General features: G+C 37.7%; 1 protein-coding gene across 1 annotated transcript in view; it reads left to right on the top strand.

The window, feature by feature from the left end:
- The window catches only part of LRRC69 (leucine rich repeat containing 69), a 132376-nt gene that overhangs the window by 33988 nt on the left and 78911 nt on the right, over nucleotides 1–19477 (top strand). Inside the window, exons 4-5 of the mRNA XM_036741700.1 lie at nucleotides 581–776; nucleotides 11697–11768. Coding sequence (XP_036597595.1) covers nucleotides 581–776; nucleotides 11697–11768 — 268 coding nt within the window. The remainder of the gene's footprint in view (nucleotides 1–580; nucleotides 777–11696; nucleotides 11769–19477) is intronic.

Below are 19477 nucleotides of genomic sequence, written 5' to 3'. Positions count from 1 at the left end.
ATACCTCAATGGGGCATCAGAAGAGGACTTTAGTAAAGAGACCCACTTATTAAAGGTCTAAAAGCATTGCATTCAAGCAATACTGTTCAACTTATAAACCAGAAATTCTTCATCTTTTTGTGTCATGGGTCACTTCGATGGTCTGGTGAAGCCTATGGATTCGTTAGAATATTGTGTTTTTAAATAAATAAAATGCATAAGATTACAAAGAGAATTAGTTATACTGAAATAAACGTATAGTTTTTCTGACCCAAGTTTATCTCAGGTTAAGAATCCCTGCTATAAACTGAGTAAGGCACATTTACTAGGTATGAAAATTTGATTTAATAGGTTTAAAAAAGGTATGAAGCAAGTGCCTTCTAACGGAAACTAAGTAAATATTTGTAAATTGGTTTTTCTTTGTCTTTTTTTTCCTGGGGGGGGGAGGTGGGAGGGAGAAAAAAAATAATTGCTTAATAATGGGGAAAGATTAATCAAAAAAAAAAAAGCAAAGCAAACCAATCTGTGTATGACTTCCTATAAGAGGTATTAGTAGAAAAGAATTCAGTGCAAAATTTCATTCATGTACTTTAATTTTTAGATTACAGAAACTTAAAAGCTTGAGTTTAAACAACAATCAGCTAACTGATATTCCTAAGGAACTTTGTTCCCTGGCTTTTCTTTCTGAAATTCAACTAAACTACAATCAACTTGTTTCCATCCCTAAAGAATTTAAAACCATGGAGAATCTCAGAAAGCTGTCCTTGGCAAGAAACCTCATTTACGTGTTCCCAATGGTAAGTAAAGTATCAAAGCCAAGCTTTCCTCCTTTGGTAAGGTAGAAACTTAGACAAATATTTCTTTTTTTTTTTAGACAAATAGTTCTAACCTGCTCTAGTGATAATAGATAGCATTTATATATAAACCTTTAAGGTTTGCAAAGCACTTTACAAATTTTATCTTCATAACAACTCCAGGAGGTAGGTGCTATTATTATCCCTATTCTGTAGCTGAGGAAACCGAGACTGAGAGATTAAAATGATTTTTTTCCCAGCATCACACAGGTAGTAATTGATTGATGTTAGATATGAACTTAGGTTTTCCTGACTCCAGGTCCACTGAGTGATAGAAATTTATCCAAAGTTCCATGATTAGGCACTGTGGCCAATCACTGAAGTAAAGATGCAGAGATTATCACTGTATCTACAATGTGATGTTATACTCGGAACGCTAAGTCAGAGAGCCCAGAGCATCAGTTTTACCAGCCATACATAGACTATGAATACATAAACAGCATAGAAAAATGGAATTTTACAGAAAGCAAGAGAGGAAGATAAGGGAATACATGTCTGGAATATATGTCTGAAACAAGTAACAGAAGGGGGAAGATAAGAACACCTTCTAGCAGGTCAAAGTAGGAGTTATGGCTTATTTGAATCCTCAGGCGTTAGGATGTTTGAACTTACAAGAACAATGTCTAGAAACTCAAAATAGACACTGAGGAAATGTCATCCTCTTAACACAGCGGCAGCAAGAAGCCTGGGCCAGTTTTTTTCTTGTCACAGTCTTTCTCTTAATCAAAAAATTTGAGCCAGACATTTTCATGTCACAACCGTAGCATCTCACAGCCTAGATGTTTTAAATGAGTTTTATTAAGCAAAATTTATTTTAGATTTGTGGACCACATGCTGAATTCTCTCTATGATTTACTTGTATGATCCTAAGCAAGTCTTCTTATCCCCTTTGGCATATTAATTTCTTATTATAGTGCATATACTCAATTCTCAACCAACTCTGCCAGTGGAAGATACTTATATTGAGGACAATCCCAATATATTGTAATAATATTATATATCCCAATAATATTATACACATATATATGTCTACATAATACATACACATGGTGCTCCAATAGTATTAATATGGTTTTAAGCTTTAATAATTTTGGATGTATAGATGCTAACCACTTACAAAAAATATGATTTGAAAGCTTATTTGAATTTCTTTTGCAATTATTTAGTTTTGTGAATTTTGAATTATGCATTTTAATTTTACCAAGATGGGGCACCCTGTTATTATTGCATTGCATGTGTGACAGTTTCTAGATGACACTTTCTCAGACCAGTAGATCAGTAGGGGGGGTGTTCTAGTTTGGCCACCATGGTTACCTGATCTATCTCCATTAATTTTTTTTTTATTGTGGGATTTTCTATGTATCAAAGCCTCATTCTTTGGATGATATTAAAGGCTAGAATTACACATTTTTCTTTCAGTCTCTAAGGAGCAGATGATGAAAGTTTTTCCATAGTTTTAAAATTGACTACAGTGATATCTAGGACAAGATGTTAGTTATAAGAAATATCAATATTTGAAAATTTTAAATAACCTTTTAAATGTTTTTTTTTTGAAATTAGTAGAATGGATACTTTCTGCTGTTCTTAAAGCTAAAATCTGCACTAAACCTTTTAGGAACACCATGTATATTGGCTTGGGAGTATATTCTAGAACTTAGGTGGGATGAGGCGCAACAGCCTTCTCTTTATTCTTTCTTACACTATTTAGCCTGATATACCTGGGCAATTATCAACTAGGGATAGGAAGAATCAGACAACAAACAAGAAGTTTAGCATAAGGATAGGGGCTGGACCTGTGGTTTTCGCTGCTGTAAGGAACTTCCAAGTGAGGAAATTCCTTCAACAATGCTGGTTGGCATCTTCTCTGCAATTCATAATCTTCAAGAACTGCGTAGGGCAGACCTGCAGAGTTTGTCAAAGAATTTCCTGCGTATTTTGAAAAATATAGGGTTGCGACACCGCACATACGCCTATTTGTCACGTGACCCATGGCAACCAACCATCATCAGTCTCTAGTCTAACTTGTCACCTGACCTGTGGCAACCAACCCCCACCTGGCTGTCTCTAGTCTAACCTATCACGTGACCCCTCGGTAACCAATCATCTTTAGTCTGTCTCTAGACCACCGCGTCTGCACCTGGAGAAGTTTACAAGTTTTGCAGGTCTAGCTAGAGCTTGGAGTGGTGAAATGACTTTCCTCTGGTCATATAGTTGGTATGTGTCAAACGTGAGATTTAAAGCCAGGTTTTCCTAGCTCTGAGCCCAAATCTCTGTCCACTACCCCAGTGGCGTCAAACTCAAATAGAAATGGACCCCTTAAGGCTCCATATTGACTTTTTGTTGTTCAGTCACATCTGACTTCTTGACCTCGTGAAATATCGCACACCAAAACTGTCCTTGGGATTTTTGTGGCAAAGATACTGAAGTGGTTTGCCATGTCAGGGCTAGTAAGTGTCTGAGGCTGACCCAGTGTTCTCTCCATTGAGCCACCTATCTGTCTCCTTGATTTAGGAACCCACAAATTAATATTATATATGCTGTATTGTATTTTTACATGTTTTGTGAAATATTTCCTAATTATATTTTAATGAGGTTCCCCGATGCCGCAAGTTTGACATTTCTACACTAGGCTGTGCTACTCCAAGCAGGGGAAAATAATTTGAGGTATAAAGATTTGGGTAGCTAATCCACAAAGGAAAAAAAATTGCATTTGGACAACTAATTGACCACAAACACGATAGATATTTTAAAATGTCTTTAACTGTTTATTATTTCATTTTTCACTATCCTACAAGTCACCCAGGTTTGTAAACTTGGTTTTATTCTTATTTCCTTGTTCTCCATCATCCCACATATCTAATCAGTCCTCTCACAGACCACCACCATGAGAGTTCAGAAGAGAGGAGAGTACAGACACTCATCACCTATTCTTTATATTATTGTGTTAGCCTCTTAACTGGTCCTTCTATTTGAAATCTCTCTTCTTTGATCATCCTCTCCACAGCTGTCAGTCAAATGATGTTCCTAAAGTGCAGGGACCATGTGCCTCTGCTTCTCCATCATCTCTTCACAACCTGAGCCCCACCCATCCTTCCAAACAATAAGTATTGCTTCCCTTCCTGCACTCTGTGGCCCAGCCAGATTGGTTGTCTTGCTGTTCCTCACTCCCATCTCCTCTCTTTATATGTTTGCACTGCCCGCTCCTCATGCCTAGAATGAGTTTCTTCCTCATCTCTGCCTCTTAGGTTCACCTGAGCCGTCAGAGCTTTGCCCAAGTGATACTTCTTACATGAAGCATTTCCTGATTCCCCCAGCTGCTGGTGCCCTCCCCATATAAAAATTCACCTTGTATCTATTTTGCATGTATACATATGTGTTTATATATGTATTTTAGTTGCATGTTGTCTCCTTGTAATTAAGCTAGTAGTAAGCTCCTTGAGGACAAGAACTTCTTTATTTTTGTTTGTCTATTTCTAATGCCTGGTACTTGGTAGGTACTTAAATTTACATATACTGGTTATCCTTTTACATGTTTCTCTTTAGAAAATTCATTATTGTAATTTATTTTAACAATATCTGTCGGGAGACATATATGTACACATATATGTATGTACATGGCTATATAAGATTAATAGCTAATATATATATATATATTATCTCATTTAATGCTCACAATAATCCTGAAAGGTAGGTGCTATTATTATGCCCATTTTAGAGATGAGAAAACAGAGTCAGAGATTAAGTGACTCACACAGCTAGTAAATATCTGAAGTCATATTCGAACTTAGGTCTTCCTGATTCCAGGCCCAGCACTCTATTCATTGTGCCACCTAGCTGGCCCATTAAAAGTATGATCTTTCAACATATGTGACACTTAAAAAATCCCAAAGACCATGCATGAATAGCAAAGATATTCAAATGACAGCATATCTCCATTGCAATGCTAGTGTTGAGGGACAAAGATGACAGCCAAGGGATTCAAAAATCTTACACAAATGTAAGGGTTTTTTATTCATTGAGTTGATAATTTCTTAAAGAATTATACAAAGGTTCAATTATGATTATTTCACAACCTTTCTGATGTTCCTAAGCTGTAATATGATGATTACTTGTATTATTATTAGTACTTGTATTATTCAACTCACAGCGTTGTGAGAAAGGTACTTTGTAACTTTTAAAACACTAAGTTAGTCAGTCATTCAACAAGCATTAATTAAGTGCTTACTATATGCCAGGTATTATGCTAAGTATTGGTGATGCAAAGAAAGGCAAAAGCATGGTCTCTGTCCTTAAGAAGCTCACATTCTAATAGAAGAGAGAACAAAGAAATACCTATGTACATATAATCTATTATCTACCTATTTATTTCTCACTATGTAGAGATCTATATCTATATATCTATATATATGCACTCACACATATGTAGATATATAGAAATATATTTTTACACACACAAAAGATAAATAATTTCATAGGAAAAGCACTAGCAATGAGGGAGGGGACTTGAGCTGTCTTGAGGAAAGCCTGGGAAACCAGGAGGAAGGATCAAGGAGGGATAGCATTCCAGATATGGAGGACAGCCATTTGGGAAATAGATTGACATGAGAGACGAAGAGCAAGAAGTCCAATGTCCCTGGATCATGGAGTACATAGAGAGGAGTGAAGTTCAATAAAATTGGAAAGACACAAAGGAGTCATGTTATGATGGGCTTTAGTGTCAACAGAGGATGCTATATTTGATCCTGGAGTTAATGGGGATTCTCCACCTTCCCCCTAGTTAGGACAGAGAGCCTAGATGCCAGGGAAATACCGGCAAATAGAGAGCAACAGCAAGGAAAAATAAACTTGGAATGGATATTTGGAATTTTAGTTTTAGATTGGATTTTGTTTGCTTTTATATCCTTGTACATTTTTGTGTCTTGTGTTTGCTGTGTGTGTCAAATACTTTTAGGTTTTTCTTTTCTTTCCCCTAATTTCCCAGTGGTGACATTGAGCTTAGTGGCCAAGGAATTACAGAAGATATTTGAAGATTAGAGGCAAGGAGAAACAAACTGGATAGGTTTAATTAGATCATTAGGTATCTGTGGATTAGCCTCTATTTGCTTTTGTTGGCATTGGGGCAAAGGAGGATTGCACTAATTACCTATCAAAAATAGCTAAGTAGGTTATATCATCCTAATCCCAGAAAAGATGAAAAGCCCACTTTAAATAGATTAAGCATTGCTGAGGAAACTCCAGTAAGAGAGCCCTCAGAGCAGTGAACCAGAGGGGCAAATAGGCAGTTTGGCACAGCATTTAGCTCTATGGTCAAGATAGTTATCAAAAAAAAGACAGAGCTCTTGTGGCTCTTTCTTCAAGCAAGTATGGCACAAATATGGCCATTCACCTGATTTTCCAGTCTAATAGCATGTGAAAAGGAGAAATGAGGTTAGTTTGGCATGACTTATTTTTGATAAACCTACATTATTTCTTAGCAATCAACTCCTTTTTTTTTCTCTTAATTTTTCACAAATGAATCCTTTAATAATCAGCCCTAGAATTTTTTCCTGGAATTGATTTCAAGCTCTGTAGTCTAGAGTTTGAATTATCTGCTCTCTTCCCATTTAAAAAAAAAGGTAGAGCATTTGCTTGTCTCTAGGTCCCTGATACTTCCAATTTGCCATAATCAAAACCAGTAAACTAAGTCATTTTATATTGTTTGGGAATCAGATCTATTAGAAAAACAGATTCGACAATTTATCAAGCAATTGCTAGGAGGACTGTGGACTGGAATGAAATTTCCCTTACTAGCTAAGAATATACTTAACAAGGGAAGTCTCAGGGTTTATTTACTTATCAGAGAATTCTAAGCAATTGTGTACAACTATACACTTTGCATTATAGTTGAAATGAAAGAACAGAGTATTTAGCAGAAAGGAAAATACAAGCCAAAGGTATATTTGAGATGTTAGATCATGACACAGAATCTCAAGGACTACAGGATGAGATAAAGGTGTTTCAAATTACAATAGCAGAGATACAAACAATAGTAAAAATTATTAGAGCAGGAGGCCTTTTATCTGTAATATTACTATAATATTTTAGGATGTCCTTGTCAATTGGCAAGTAATTTTCATTTTATAGCTAGTATCTAAAGTTAATGACCTAGTTATTTTTAACAATCTTATTAAAGCTCTTTAATTCTGCTTTACATATTCGACATTAAAAAAATCTTTTCAAATCTTGAGATCATTCACCTTGGTAGAGAGAATGAGAAAAATATGAACTGAGTGGTTCTGCCTCCTTTCTCATTTGTTATCTACTCATTCACCATAATCCGAGGACCTATCCCTTCATTGACTTTCTTCTTGTTGCCTACCTATTAAATCACTTTTTAAAAGCATTTTTGTAAGCCTCAGGTTATATTTTGCTTTAGCTTCGTTGACCTTGCTTTTAGGGAGCTTCCCAGTTTCTTATTCACTGTCAGTTACCTGCCCTAGCTTCCATCTCTTGTGTCTATCCTTTTAAAATCTGAATCCTTGAATGACTTTCTCACACACTTTTCCTTTTCTTCCTCATCTGACTTATTTATGAACACATTGCCAAAATTTTGTTCTTGAATGCTATTGAACTGATTTCCCTTTTTGAAAATCAAGCCATGGGTTACTACAGATCCTACTTCGAAAGCCTTTGAAATTAACTTTCTTAAAATCTGACATAGATGCCTGTATGTCATGCATTCCTTATATATTAAAGACTCTGAGATAACATAGTCTCTGCCTCCTAAGGTTCTCATTATTTCTCTCTTTGCCAACCAGTTTCTTCTTATCAGTCAGAAGCAGGTACACCTAATGCCAGTACCTATACTCATTTTCTTTATCTTCTGAAGTAAGGAATGATCATTGATACAAGTCAAGATTTTAAAAGCCTCTCTGACCATTGACAGATATCTGGAGATTATGACATGACAACTATTATTTTACCTCTGCAATTAATGAAGGTGAACAAATAAGAATTTTGGTCCTGAAAAAGGTCAGAAGCACTATAGGCCAGAGCTGAGTCAAGCAATGAACACTAAGGACAAGCCATGGTTTATTTAATTATTTATTTATTTTTAGTTTTCAACATTCACTTCCATAAGATTTTGAGTTCCTAATTTTTTCCCCACCTTTCTCCTCCCCCACCCGAAGGCAGCATGTAATTTGATATAGACTTTACATATACATTCATACTGAACCTATTTTCACATTAGTCATGCTGTAAAGAAGAATTAGAAACCACAAGAAAGAAGAAACAAACAGAAAAAGAAAGAACAAATAATATGCTTCAATCTGCATTCAGACTCCATAGTTCTTTTTCTGGATGTGAACAGTATTTTCCATCATGAGTCCTTTGAACTTGTCTTGGATTCTTGAATTGCTAAGAAGAGATAAGTCTATCAAAGTTAGTCATTGCACACTGTGGCTGTTATTGTGTACAGTGTTCTCCTGGTTCTGCTCACTTCACTCAGCATCAGTTCATTCAGGTCTTTCCAGGTTTTTCTGAAGTCTGCTTGCTTATCATTTCTTATAGTACAATAGTATTCCATTACATTCATATACCACAACTTGTTCAGCCATTCCCCAACTGATGGGCATTTCCTTAATTTCCAATTCTTTGCCACCACAAAAAGAGCTGCTATGAATATTTTTGTACATGTGAGTCCTTTTCCCATTTATATGATCTCTTTGGGATACAGCCCTAGAAGTGGTATTGCTGGGTCAAAGGGTATGTAATTTTTATAGCCCTTTGGGCATAGTTCCAAACTGCTCTCCAGAATGGTTGGATCAGTTCACAACTCCACCAACAATGCAATTTCCCTACATCTTCTCCAGCATTTATCATTTTCCTGTTTTGTCATATTAGTCAATTTGATAGGTATGATGTGGTACCTCAGAGTTGTTTTGATTTGCATTTCTCTAATCAATAGTAACTTAGAAAACTTTTTATATGATTATAGATAGTTTTTATTTATTTTTTAAGGAAAAGTTGGGACAAAAAGGAAGATGAAAGAAGAGACAGGTCTGTTGCTAGGAATGAATGAGATGATAGTAATGAATGATAGAAGGAAGAATTATTCAACTCATATTTGTTTCTGCTTTTTCTACCAAGGAGAATATTCTTCATCTAGGGAGGAAGGAACAAAAATGGTTAAAAAGAAATTGAAAACTAATATAAATCAGATGCTTAGAGAGTGTCTAGTTGCTCTCACTGTATTCAAGTCACCAGGCTCAGACACAGTACTTTCCAGGGTGCTGCAAGAATTGGTGCATGTACTTACTGACACACTATTTATGATTGATGAAATCTTATGGGAAAGATTTTCCAAAAAAGATAAGAGGGTAGATAGTTCAAATTTTAGACCAGTCAATACCTAGAAAAAATGATGGAATGTGTTATTGAACAGAGCCAGAATAGATGACATGAAACTATATAAATTTGTTGATTTACTAGATTGATACTTCAAGGCAATTCTATAGACTTAGAATACCTTAATTTCAACAAGTTATTTGACAACATTTTTCATAGAATCCTTATGGACAAAATGAAAAGATGTGAGAGTCAAGCTAGAGGGACTTGGAAATAATTGGATGTTTGAACCCATAGAAACAATTAGGAGATTGATGTTGACCTGAAGAGAGTTCTCTATTGAGAGAACTTGATTCAAGGGATCTGTGTTTGGACTTATGGTATTCAATATTTTTATCAATGCTGTAGATGGCTTGCATTAAAGCATTGAACCAGTAAAGATTTGTAGATAGTGAAAAGCTGTGAGGAATGGCTAAACTCTTGCACGACTGAGTCAGGATCCAAAAGGATCTCCCAAGTCAAGAATGATGGATCCAAATAATTATCAAGTATCTATTAATTATATACTGTGTGCTACGGACTGTGCTAACCAGAGGGGATACAAATACGAAGAATTAAACTATCACTACTTTCAAGACACCTACTTTCTAATGGGGAGCACAACAACAACATATGTAAATATGTACTATATAAATATAAAATGAATAAATATATGTGCTTAATAAATGCTTGTTGACTTGACTTCCTCCTACTGGAAATCTTCAAGTAATGGCTTAACATGTTTTAGGTGGTGGTTGTTCAGTTGTTTCAGTCATGTTCAGCTCTTCATGACTCCATTTGAGGTTTTCTTGGCAAAGATACTGGTGTGGTGTGCCATGGCCTTTTCCACCTCATTTTACAGCTGATCAAACTGAGGATAACAAAGTTAAGTGACTTGTGCAGAGTCCCATGGCTAATAAGTGTCTAGGGTTGCATTTGAACTCACTCTTCCTGACTCCAGGCCTGGTGCTCTATCCATCATGCCACCTAGCTTCCCTGTTTTAGGGGATACTGAAGGGGCACTTCTGTTCCAAATTGGACTAGTTGATCTAAAAGGTCCCTTCCAACTCTGAGAGATCTGATTTTGTGAAATAGTTATCTTGTCCTTTGTTAGAAATATTTTTCAGGTGGAACAGTTTTCAAGAGCCTCTCTGTAACATCCCAAATGTGTACTCTGGAAAGATAGGACACTTCAGTTGATTTGTTTTTGGTTGACTTTTCTGCTTCTCTGCTTCTTGGTAGGGATCTTTCTATTATCATGAATCATCTTTCCTCTACCAGTAAGTAGTAGGTTCCCTGATTCTTGGTCCTTTTATCTGTGAATAATTATTTTCCTTAGTGCAGAAGCTTTTTGTTCCTCATAAGATCCAGATCCATCTTCTTTTGGAAGAATCTTAAACTTAAACTTCTACCTCCTTTAAAAAAAAAACTTCATGACCTTCAGGCCTCTGGCTTGGATTCCCACCTATTTATTTAGAGTCTTATTTCTTCTTTGTTTTTCTTCTGGGTCTTTTTCTTCGTCCTTCTGGGGAATATTTCATTTGTCCTGATAAAGTGAAAAGCAGAGAAGTAATGCTTGAGCCCTTTTACCTTTTCTTCTTATGAAGAGTGCAGGCAATCTGCATTTAATGTACATATATCTGTTAGAAATACCAACATGGCACATTCTCTCCGAGCCACTAGAACAGTTCATTTGACCTTCTTAGACACTAATATTGAGATTCTCTATTATCCATGGTTTCCCTAATTGTGCCTCACTGCCCTAACCACTGCAAAATGGTATAACATAGTTTCCTGGTCACTCATAGCCTATCTGAGGAAGTCAGGAGTCCTAAGTTCTTAATCTCCTTGTCTCCCCCATATGATTAATCAGTTTCATATCCTTGAGAATTGTTCTCAAGACACTTAATAGTTTTATGACCCTGGGCAAGTCACTTAACCTCTGTTTGCCTCAGTTTCTTCAGCTGTAAAATGTGGATAATAATAGCACTTACATTGCAGGATTGTTATGAAGATCAAATGATACAATATTTGTAAAAGCACTTAGCACAGTGACTGGCACATAGTAGATGTTTAAGAAATGCTCTTCCCCGTTTAAAAGAAGATTTGCCAGAAAAAAATCCAAGCTTCTTTCCAACCTCCCGATGTCCTTTCTCTCCTGCCTGTTGGTGGACACAATTTTCAGTATATCTGTGTCCTGTCCAGCAAAGATGATCTCTATTGGATATTGGGTATTGCTGGAGAAGGTGCAGAGGCTTCCAATGAGATGCATTTCCAATAGGGAAATCATGGAATCATCAGCTCTTCAGCGGGTCATGGGACACATCAATGGAAAAAATATTTTGAAGCAATCATTTGTTTTCTTTGTAATGATTTTTATTTACTAGTTTGACTAGTCATATTCTTTATTAAGTTTGACCTAAAAATTAGGTCTCTATATTTAAATTCTCATAGATTTTCTAAAATTTTATTTATCTCTTTTTATTTGTCACTCAGGTGCTTTGCTCAATGAGCAATTTAAAAATACTAGACATAGCTGGAAACCTTATCCAGGTACTTCCAAGAAAAGTAAGTACTGTAGCTTTTTCCTCCTATTTACATAGTCAGACAGCTTCTGCACTTTTGTTAATGGGAAAATGTGGAGAATTGGTTTAATTTGAAGAAATCAAAGTAATGGATCTGATCTGTTTTATGACTCCTACTTATATTCTCCTCATATTCTTCCCTTGTATGTTTTTCCCTTTCTCCTTTCTCCCACTGTCCTCAGTGAACTTGAATTAAGTGAACTATGATTGCTACAATAAATATTTAAAACATAAGCTTTAGTCAAAATGGTTTCTGTCATTACAGCCCTTTAAATATCACTTTATGGTTCTCAAAATATTCCTTGTTGGAGTGAAAATGTCTACCCTTTGTAGTAGGCTAAAGGTGATAGACACTTTAAGAAAATCTATCCAGTAGGATTTAAGCCATAAATTGTAGAAAGCCATTTTCTCCCCACTGGAATACATTTTGTTCTTGTTTCATTTCAAGGAACTTAAAAGTGGTTACTTGGAAACTTTTAAATATTGGGAAAGAATCAGCCATTTTTTACTTTACATTTTTAGCATTTAAGAAAAGTATTCTAAGCATGTTCAGTAATAATCAGAAGTAATAATTAGATATTCTGTCAACCATTTCACAAATTTCTCTGCACTTACGTTACGTGTGTGTGTGTTAACTGGAGAACAAGCTATTGTCCTCCTTGGCTCAATGGTAAGAATTTAAGTTGTTTTAGTTGGCTTATATTTGACCTTGTCATTTTGGGGTTTTTGTACAAGTAATCATAACACAAAAATGACAAAAGCTCTTGTCACTTCTTATGACTTTCTCTCTTTTTGTCTCTCATGTTGGATTTGGTTATGCACAGTGAGGAACACACATAGGGTTGAACCTGGAGGTTTGAAAACAATTGGCCCAAGTTGTGCTAAGATGTTATGTTTTGGCTGACTGATATAGCTAAAAGATGTTGGACTCCTAAGTAAAGTAGCTATGTTTTTAAAAGTATGATGGATCATGTTTTTTTCCTAGGAATGAGTCCTCTGGGTCTCTCATGCGTAATTAATGGATCATGCCGTTACTCTTTACCTGAATCAATCCTCCTAGTCCTCTCAATAGTTTTATTGCCTTCCCATCTGATTAAGGACTGATCACTGGCTCCTGTACAGGCTTTGGATACCTCCTTGGCCTACTCTCTGCTTGAGAATAGACATCTCCCCTTCTCTTCACTCTAGGGTCTCTTATTCAGTAGTGGACAGCTCTCTCTGAACACTTCCATGGCCTTTTCTTAACTTGTTAACTATTTCCCTGACCTCTTGTGGTGTCTTTGGGGGAATCCCAATTTCTATAAGAGTAAGATGACAGAAACAGTACAAGAGGTCAGGAGGTTAGAACACTAGGCCTAGAGTCAAGAAAACTTGGGTTCGAATCCTTCCTCAGATACTGACTAGCTATGTGATCCTGGGCAAGTCACTTAACTTTCTCAGTTTCCTCATCTGTAAAATGAGGTTGGCCTTTCAGTTCCCTTCCAGGTTCAACTTTGGGTTCTACAATTCTAAGAAAAGATCTAAGACAAAAGAAGATTTGTTAGTGGTAGAATGCGGATTCCAAAGAGCACAATGGAAGGAAAAAGTGGGGTTGGGTGGGGCCCTGCAGGAAAGGCAGCCCTGAAATGGCCTGGGGTGAGAGAAGAGGCAATGGAAATAGTGGCGGTGACTTTTTACCTGGGCAGCCTGCAAGTCTGAATTCCAGGGATAAGAAGAAGAGGAAGTGTTTGCTAGCCATAGGATGGGGAATCAGCATTTAACTGAGGATCTCACCCACAAAGTCTCTGGTGCGGTGAATGACAGGAGATGCTTTGGTGTGTTCTCTCCTTTTCCTTTTTGCCTATAAACATACTTAACATACTCTGTCATAGAAACCAACCAGAAAAAACCTCAGAAACAAAACCCTCAGAGTTTTTTCTGTAACTTTACTACCCTATCCAACCACTCTCCCATCTCTCTTTTCTCCTTTTTACTAATAAGTGAAAGTGCAGAAGTGATTATCAAGAGTATTTGGTACCACATTATTTAAGAAAAAATAGAAATGCTATTTTTTCCTCTTTTTTAGCATAAAGAATCTTTACTTTTTTAAAAGCTTAATTATTTTATTTATTTTTAGTTTTCAACATTCATTTCCACAAGACTTGGAGTTCCAAATTTTCTCCCCAACACTCCCCTCCTCCCACCCCAAGATGGCATGCATTCTTGATTACCCCTTCCCTCTTACTTTCTTGTAGGGCAAGATTGATTTCTATATCCTATTGCCTGTGTATCTTATTTCCCAGTTGCATGTAAAAACAGTTTTTAACATTTGTTTTTAAAACTGAGTTCCCAATTCTCTCCCTTCTTCCCTCCCCACGCACCCTCATTGAGTAGGCAAGCAACCCAATATAGGTTATACAAGTGTAGTTATGCAAAACACTTCCATAATAGTCATGTTATGAAAGTCTAACTGTATTTCCCTCCATCCTATCCTGCCCCCATTTACTGTAAAGAATCTTTATGACAAAGCAGATGAGCATATACTTGAGATTGACCTTCTGCTCCAGTTGCAAGGAACAAAACTCAACACTTAACTCTTAAGTCCCCATAGCAAGGGTGGAGTTGGAGAACTGCAGTGAACACAGCACCTGTACCAGGTCATGCCCTGCCTGACCTTCCCTCTCAGGCTCCTCACCCTGACTTCACTTGCCAGGCCTGTTTCCACCTCACCACTGTACCCCTTTGGCCACTCCTAGAGACACAGACTGCCAGGTGCCTGGATGCCCCTCCTCTTCCCTCTGCATCTGGCCCCGCCTCCCCACTCCCAACTGTTTCTGCTGTCCTCCAATCAGAGCCTGAGCCTGGATCCCATGGCATCATGGGAAAGTGAGTCTTTTCTCTCCTCCAATCAGTGCCTGCCCCTTGGGCCCAGGGGATTATGGGAAAGCGAGTCCTTTATCAGATAAGACAAGCCCCCTGCAGTACTTTGGGCTCAGTTCCCTGACCCCTTCTAGCTGTCTGAGAGGAAATGAATCTGATGAAATAATTGTGTAAAGAATTTACTCTTCATTTCAGCTTAAGGTCTATTCTGCTGATTTGCTTTTCTATCAAAAAAAAAAAGTCTGGTACAAAAACTCTTGATAATTGTTACTGCAAGATCTTTGCATTTCTTATATTTGTTTTTAGTTAAATATATCTATATGTATTTGTGTATATGTGTGTGTGTATACACACACATATGTATGCACACACACACACACACACACACACACAGAGTGTGTGTTGAGACATGAAGGACGCTCCAACAAACACCTAAACTGCTACGTCATTGCTTCAGAGCACATTCACAGCTCCACAATCAGCGAATTAACATGCACATCATCTTTTAGTTCCGACATAAATTCATAGATTTAGACCCTTTGAGCTTGTGTACTCTAATAATCTTTTTATAAATGAGGAAACTGAAGCCTGGGAGGGGAAACAACCCATCCAAAGCCCTCCAACCAGCAAATGACTCTGAACCCCAGTTCTCTGACTTCAAATCCTTCGACTAAAGTGCAGCAATTTATTTGACCTAAAATCTTAGGTTTCCAGAAGTATCATTATTATTTGTTCTCTGTTTGTTTGTTTTCTGAAGAGGACCAATGACATCACAGGGCAATGGCCTGACTCATGCATGAATTGGATTTAAGTGAGTCAAGAGTTGCACAAAGTTGTCAGCCTCACTCTCTCTTCCAGAGTCATCAAAGTCTTTGAGCGGCAAGACAAAAGTCAGGATGACTGGTGATAGCCTGGGATGTAGTGGATAATTTTGGCATCTTCAATGTCTGACCAAGCTCTAAGCACCCCACAACACCTCTTCAGCTGCCTTCATGGCTGTTGGAACAAATTGTTCTCATTTGCCCATTCCACGGGGGAAATCTTCACGTGCTTGGGGCAGATAGCCCCGTAACTCACCGATGCTTCAGTTACCCTCAGCCTGGTTCAGTCAGTCTGTTGAGACAGTTTACCAGACTGTGACTGCTGGAATCAAAGATGAGAGTTAGGTAACAGGTGGGCACCAAAGGTAGATGAGCAGCCCTGAAAAGGGCCTGGTGAGACCTCACCCCACGGGTGCTAGTCCTCCTTGAACAGTCATATGGCCCAGGGAGTATCACCAGTGCCTTCTGTAGTGTTTTGCAATAGTAAGAACTTAAGAAATACTTGTTGACCGACTAATTGATTGTTGCCTAAGACTGACCGCTAGGTGGTGAGGTTCATTAGTCACAGCAGCTCATTAAGATGAGCTATCAAGGTGTGGAAGGTTAGGATCTATGGAAGTGGTCCCTGTGCCAATGGCAGCCTGGGTCTTTCAAAATACCAAAATAATTCTTTCTTCACAATCTTTCAGATTTGTTTTTCTTCTTCATTTTACTGCTGCCATCCTCACTGAGGCCCTCATCATCTTGTCCTTGGACTACTATAGTGCTCTCTTATCTTGTCTTTCTGCCTTAGTTTTCTTCCCTTTGCAGTCTGTCTTGACTATAACTACATATTTTTTAAAATGATACTTCCATTGTCTTTCTTTTGCTAAATAAACACAATTGTTTCTTATTATCTCTTGAGTTCCAGTCCCAGCTCTTGAATTTAGCATTCTGGACATTCATAATCTGCTTCTACCTTACCTATACAATTTATCTACTACTATTCTCCATCAGTAATTCTCTACTCCATTCTGACTAGTATCCTTGCTGTTCTCTGCTCTCCTGCCCTATATTACCCTTCTCTAGGTAGAACATATTCATTCCCATTTCAGAAATTCAGTTCAGAATCACAGAATCTCAGAGTTGGAAGATACCTCAGAGGCCATCTAGTTCAACCCATATCTTAACAAGAATATCCTTCTACCACATGCTCAATAGGTCGTCATCTAGCCTTCCTTTGAAGTCTTCCTGTGAAGGGGAATCCAATTCCAAAAATCTGATAGTCTTTTCTTCTAAGTCCTCATCTTTCTGGACCTCTGTGCTACATTTGACACTATTGACCAATATCCCCTTTGGGATGCACTTTCTTCTTTGTTATTTCTTGACACAATTCTCTACTGTCCCTCTTCTTACCTCAGTCTACTTTAGTAGCTTATTATCCATATTGCTATCCCCTAGCTATTGGTATTCACCAAAGCTCTGTCTTGGGCCATACATAGTCTCTTCTAATCTCTCTCTCTCTCTCAGTGACCTCATAAGTTCCCACAGATTTAATTATTATGTCTACACAGATGACTCCCAGATCTATATACTCAAACCTAGTTTCTCTTTCGAGTTCTATTCCATACCGCCTACTACCTATTGGAAATTTTAGACTGGATGTCTCATAAACATCTCAAACTCAGCACAGCCGAAACAAAGCTTATTACCTCACCATCCATCCCTCTTCCAAAATTTCCTGTCACTGTTGAAGTTACCACTATTCTTCCAGTCTCCCAGTTTCATAATTTGGTATTACTATGGACTCCTCATGCTTTCTTACCCTGTGTATTTAGTCACTTGACAAATCAAGATTTTGTTTATAAATCCATAAAATCTCTTTCATCTTACGCCTTTACTTTGTTCACACAGCCACCACTTTAGTTCTGGGACTTATCGCCTTGGTCTTCCTGCTAAAAATCTCTCACTCCTCCAGTCCATGGATGCTCCACACAGCTACCAAAACGATTTTCCTTAAGTTCAAATCTGATCCTGCCATCCGTCCTACTCAGGAAACTCCAGTACAATAAAATATAACCCTCCCTGTTTAGCTTTTATAGCCCTTCACAAACTGGCCCTAACCTATATTACTAGACTCATTATACATTATGTCCCTTCCCATGCTCCAGGCTAGGAAACTAATTATTAGAAAGCTTTTTCAAAAGTATAGGCAATAAGTGATGAGTGCCTGAATTAGGGTGATGGTTGTGTAAGTAGGGAGAAGGGGATGGAGGAAAGTGATGTTGAGGACTTAGGAGCAATAAGACTTGGCCAGCAATTGGGTATAGGTGGTAAAGGAGAGAAGAGAGAAGAATTGAGGATGACTCAGGTTTGAACCTGGATGACTACAAGGTTGGTGGTGCTCTCAATATAAAAAGAGAAGCTATTGGAGTGAAGCTAATAGGGTGAGTTTTGGATGTACCTTCTTATTTTTTTTATTTACTGGCTTCAGAGCTGAGGGTAATGGTAATATGGAGCGCAGAGAACTCATGATGCACTTCTTCCTACACCGAGTTTTCAGGAGAATGCAAACTCAGAACTAGCAACAAACTTCAGGAGACATCACTGGGTTGGTGCTGCCTCAGAACACATAGGCTGTAGAACAGGAAGCTACATTAGAAAAGAAGGGGAAAGATACCATCTTTTCCTTTTCTTTACCTTTGAGAGGGATTTCCTTTCCACCATATGCTGTGCAGGAAGCAGGAAGCTGACCTAGGCAGGTTGAGGCCAGGCTATGGTTTGTTGTTACTGCAATGGTCCAAGACTCTCTGCTCATGGTTGAGACAAAAAAAGTGAAGCTGAGCACACAGGTCTTGACTTCCAAAATCTACCTTGCTCTAGTGCTGGAGGTGGAGCCAAGTAGTGAGGCAGTCCAGGCCAGGAGAGTAAATGATTTGGGATGAGGGTGGAGAGAAGAGATTTAACTGGTGGCTCAGTTGGTACGAAGGTGAGGAGACCAGTCCACATCCCTATACCTCCATTTGCTTACAGAAAAGATTACGCAGGGTGATTCCCCACAGAGATACCCTTTCCCTTGATCTCTCCTTTAACCAAGGGAAGGATAGAATTTGGGAGACTAATTCTTTGGAATTCCTCTTCTGTGCATCCCAAAGGAAAACTAGGAAGGCAAGAAGGAGGAGGCTTTCCAGGATAACTAGGCAGAGAATTCCATGGAGTGTTTGTATTTTCCTTGTATTTTAAATTCTTAAAATAAACTATACTGCTGTATGTTGAGTGCCTGTGGTGTATGGATGTGGTGGTTGATCAAGTGCAGAAAACTTTCTGAATGATGGGAACTCTAGAGCTATAGATCTATACACATACACACACATATACATATACATACACATATGTATGTGTGTATGTATATATATGTATATATGTGTGTGTGTGTGTATATATATATACATATATATATGTGTATATATATATGTATATATATATACACACACACACACACACGCATATATATATAGTATGCTGGTATATATACCCCTAGTAATATTCCATTTTATTCCCTAGATAATTCAGAACAGGGATAGTATGAGCATTTGCAGGCTGAGTACCCTCTAGTGGCTAGTAGGGATCCTACAGTCTTTCAGAAGTCTATCCATACATGGGCCTGATAGGATCTGAGGATGTTACTGGGCTGATAGGTCAAGGAAATCACCACCTGGTGGGCAACTCAGATATTACATCCCTTTAGTGGATATTTAATAAAGTCACATCCTGTAGTTTTAAAGAAGGACAACATACCAACCAGTGAGGGTTGTTTATACTACTGTAGTGTCCCAAATGCCTCATGGGATACTCCCAAGTGCACACACAGTATATGCTTATTTCAAATAAGTAATGAACATTCTAATGCCTATTACTGAATACATTTATATATCAGACTGGTTTTAACTACAATTAATATCAATTATTGAGGTTTTTTTTAAAAAAAACCATTTTCTATAAGGGATAACTGATGAGTAAATAGGTTAACTGC

The sequence above is a fragment of the Trichosurus vulpecula genome, chromosome 1, assembly GCF_011100635.1.
Source record: "Trichosurus vulpecula isolate mTriVul1 chromosome 1, mTriVul1.pri, whole genome shotgun sequence".
Classification (NCBI taxonomy): domain Eukaryota; kingdom Metazoa; phylum Chordata; class Mammalia; order Diprotodontia; family Phalangeridae; genus Trichosurus; species Trichosurus vulpecula.
This window is presented reverse-complemented; position numbering and strand designations above follow the sequence as displayed.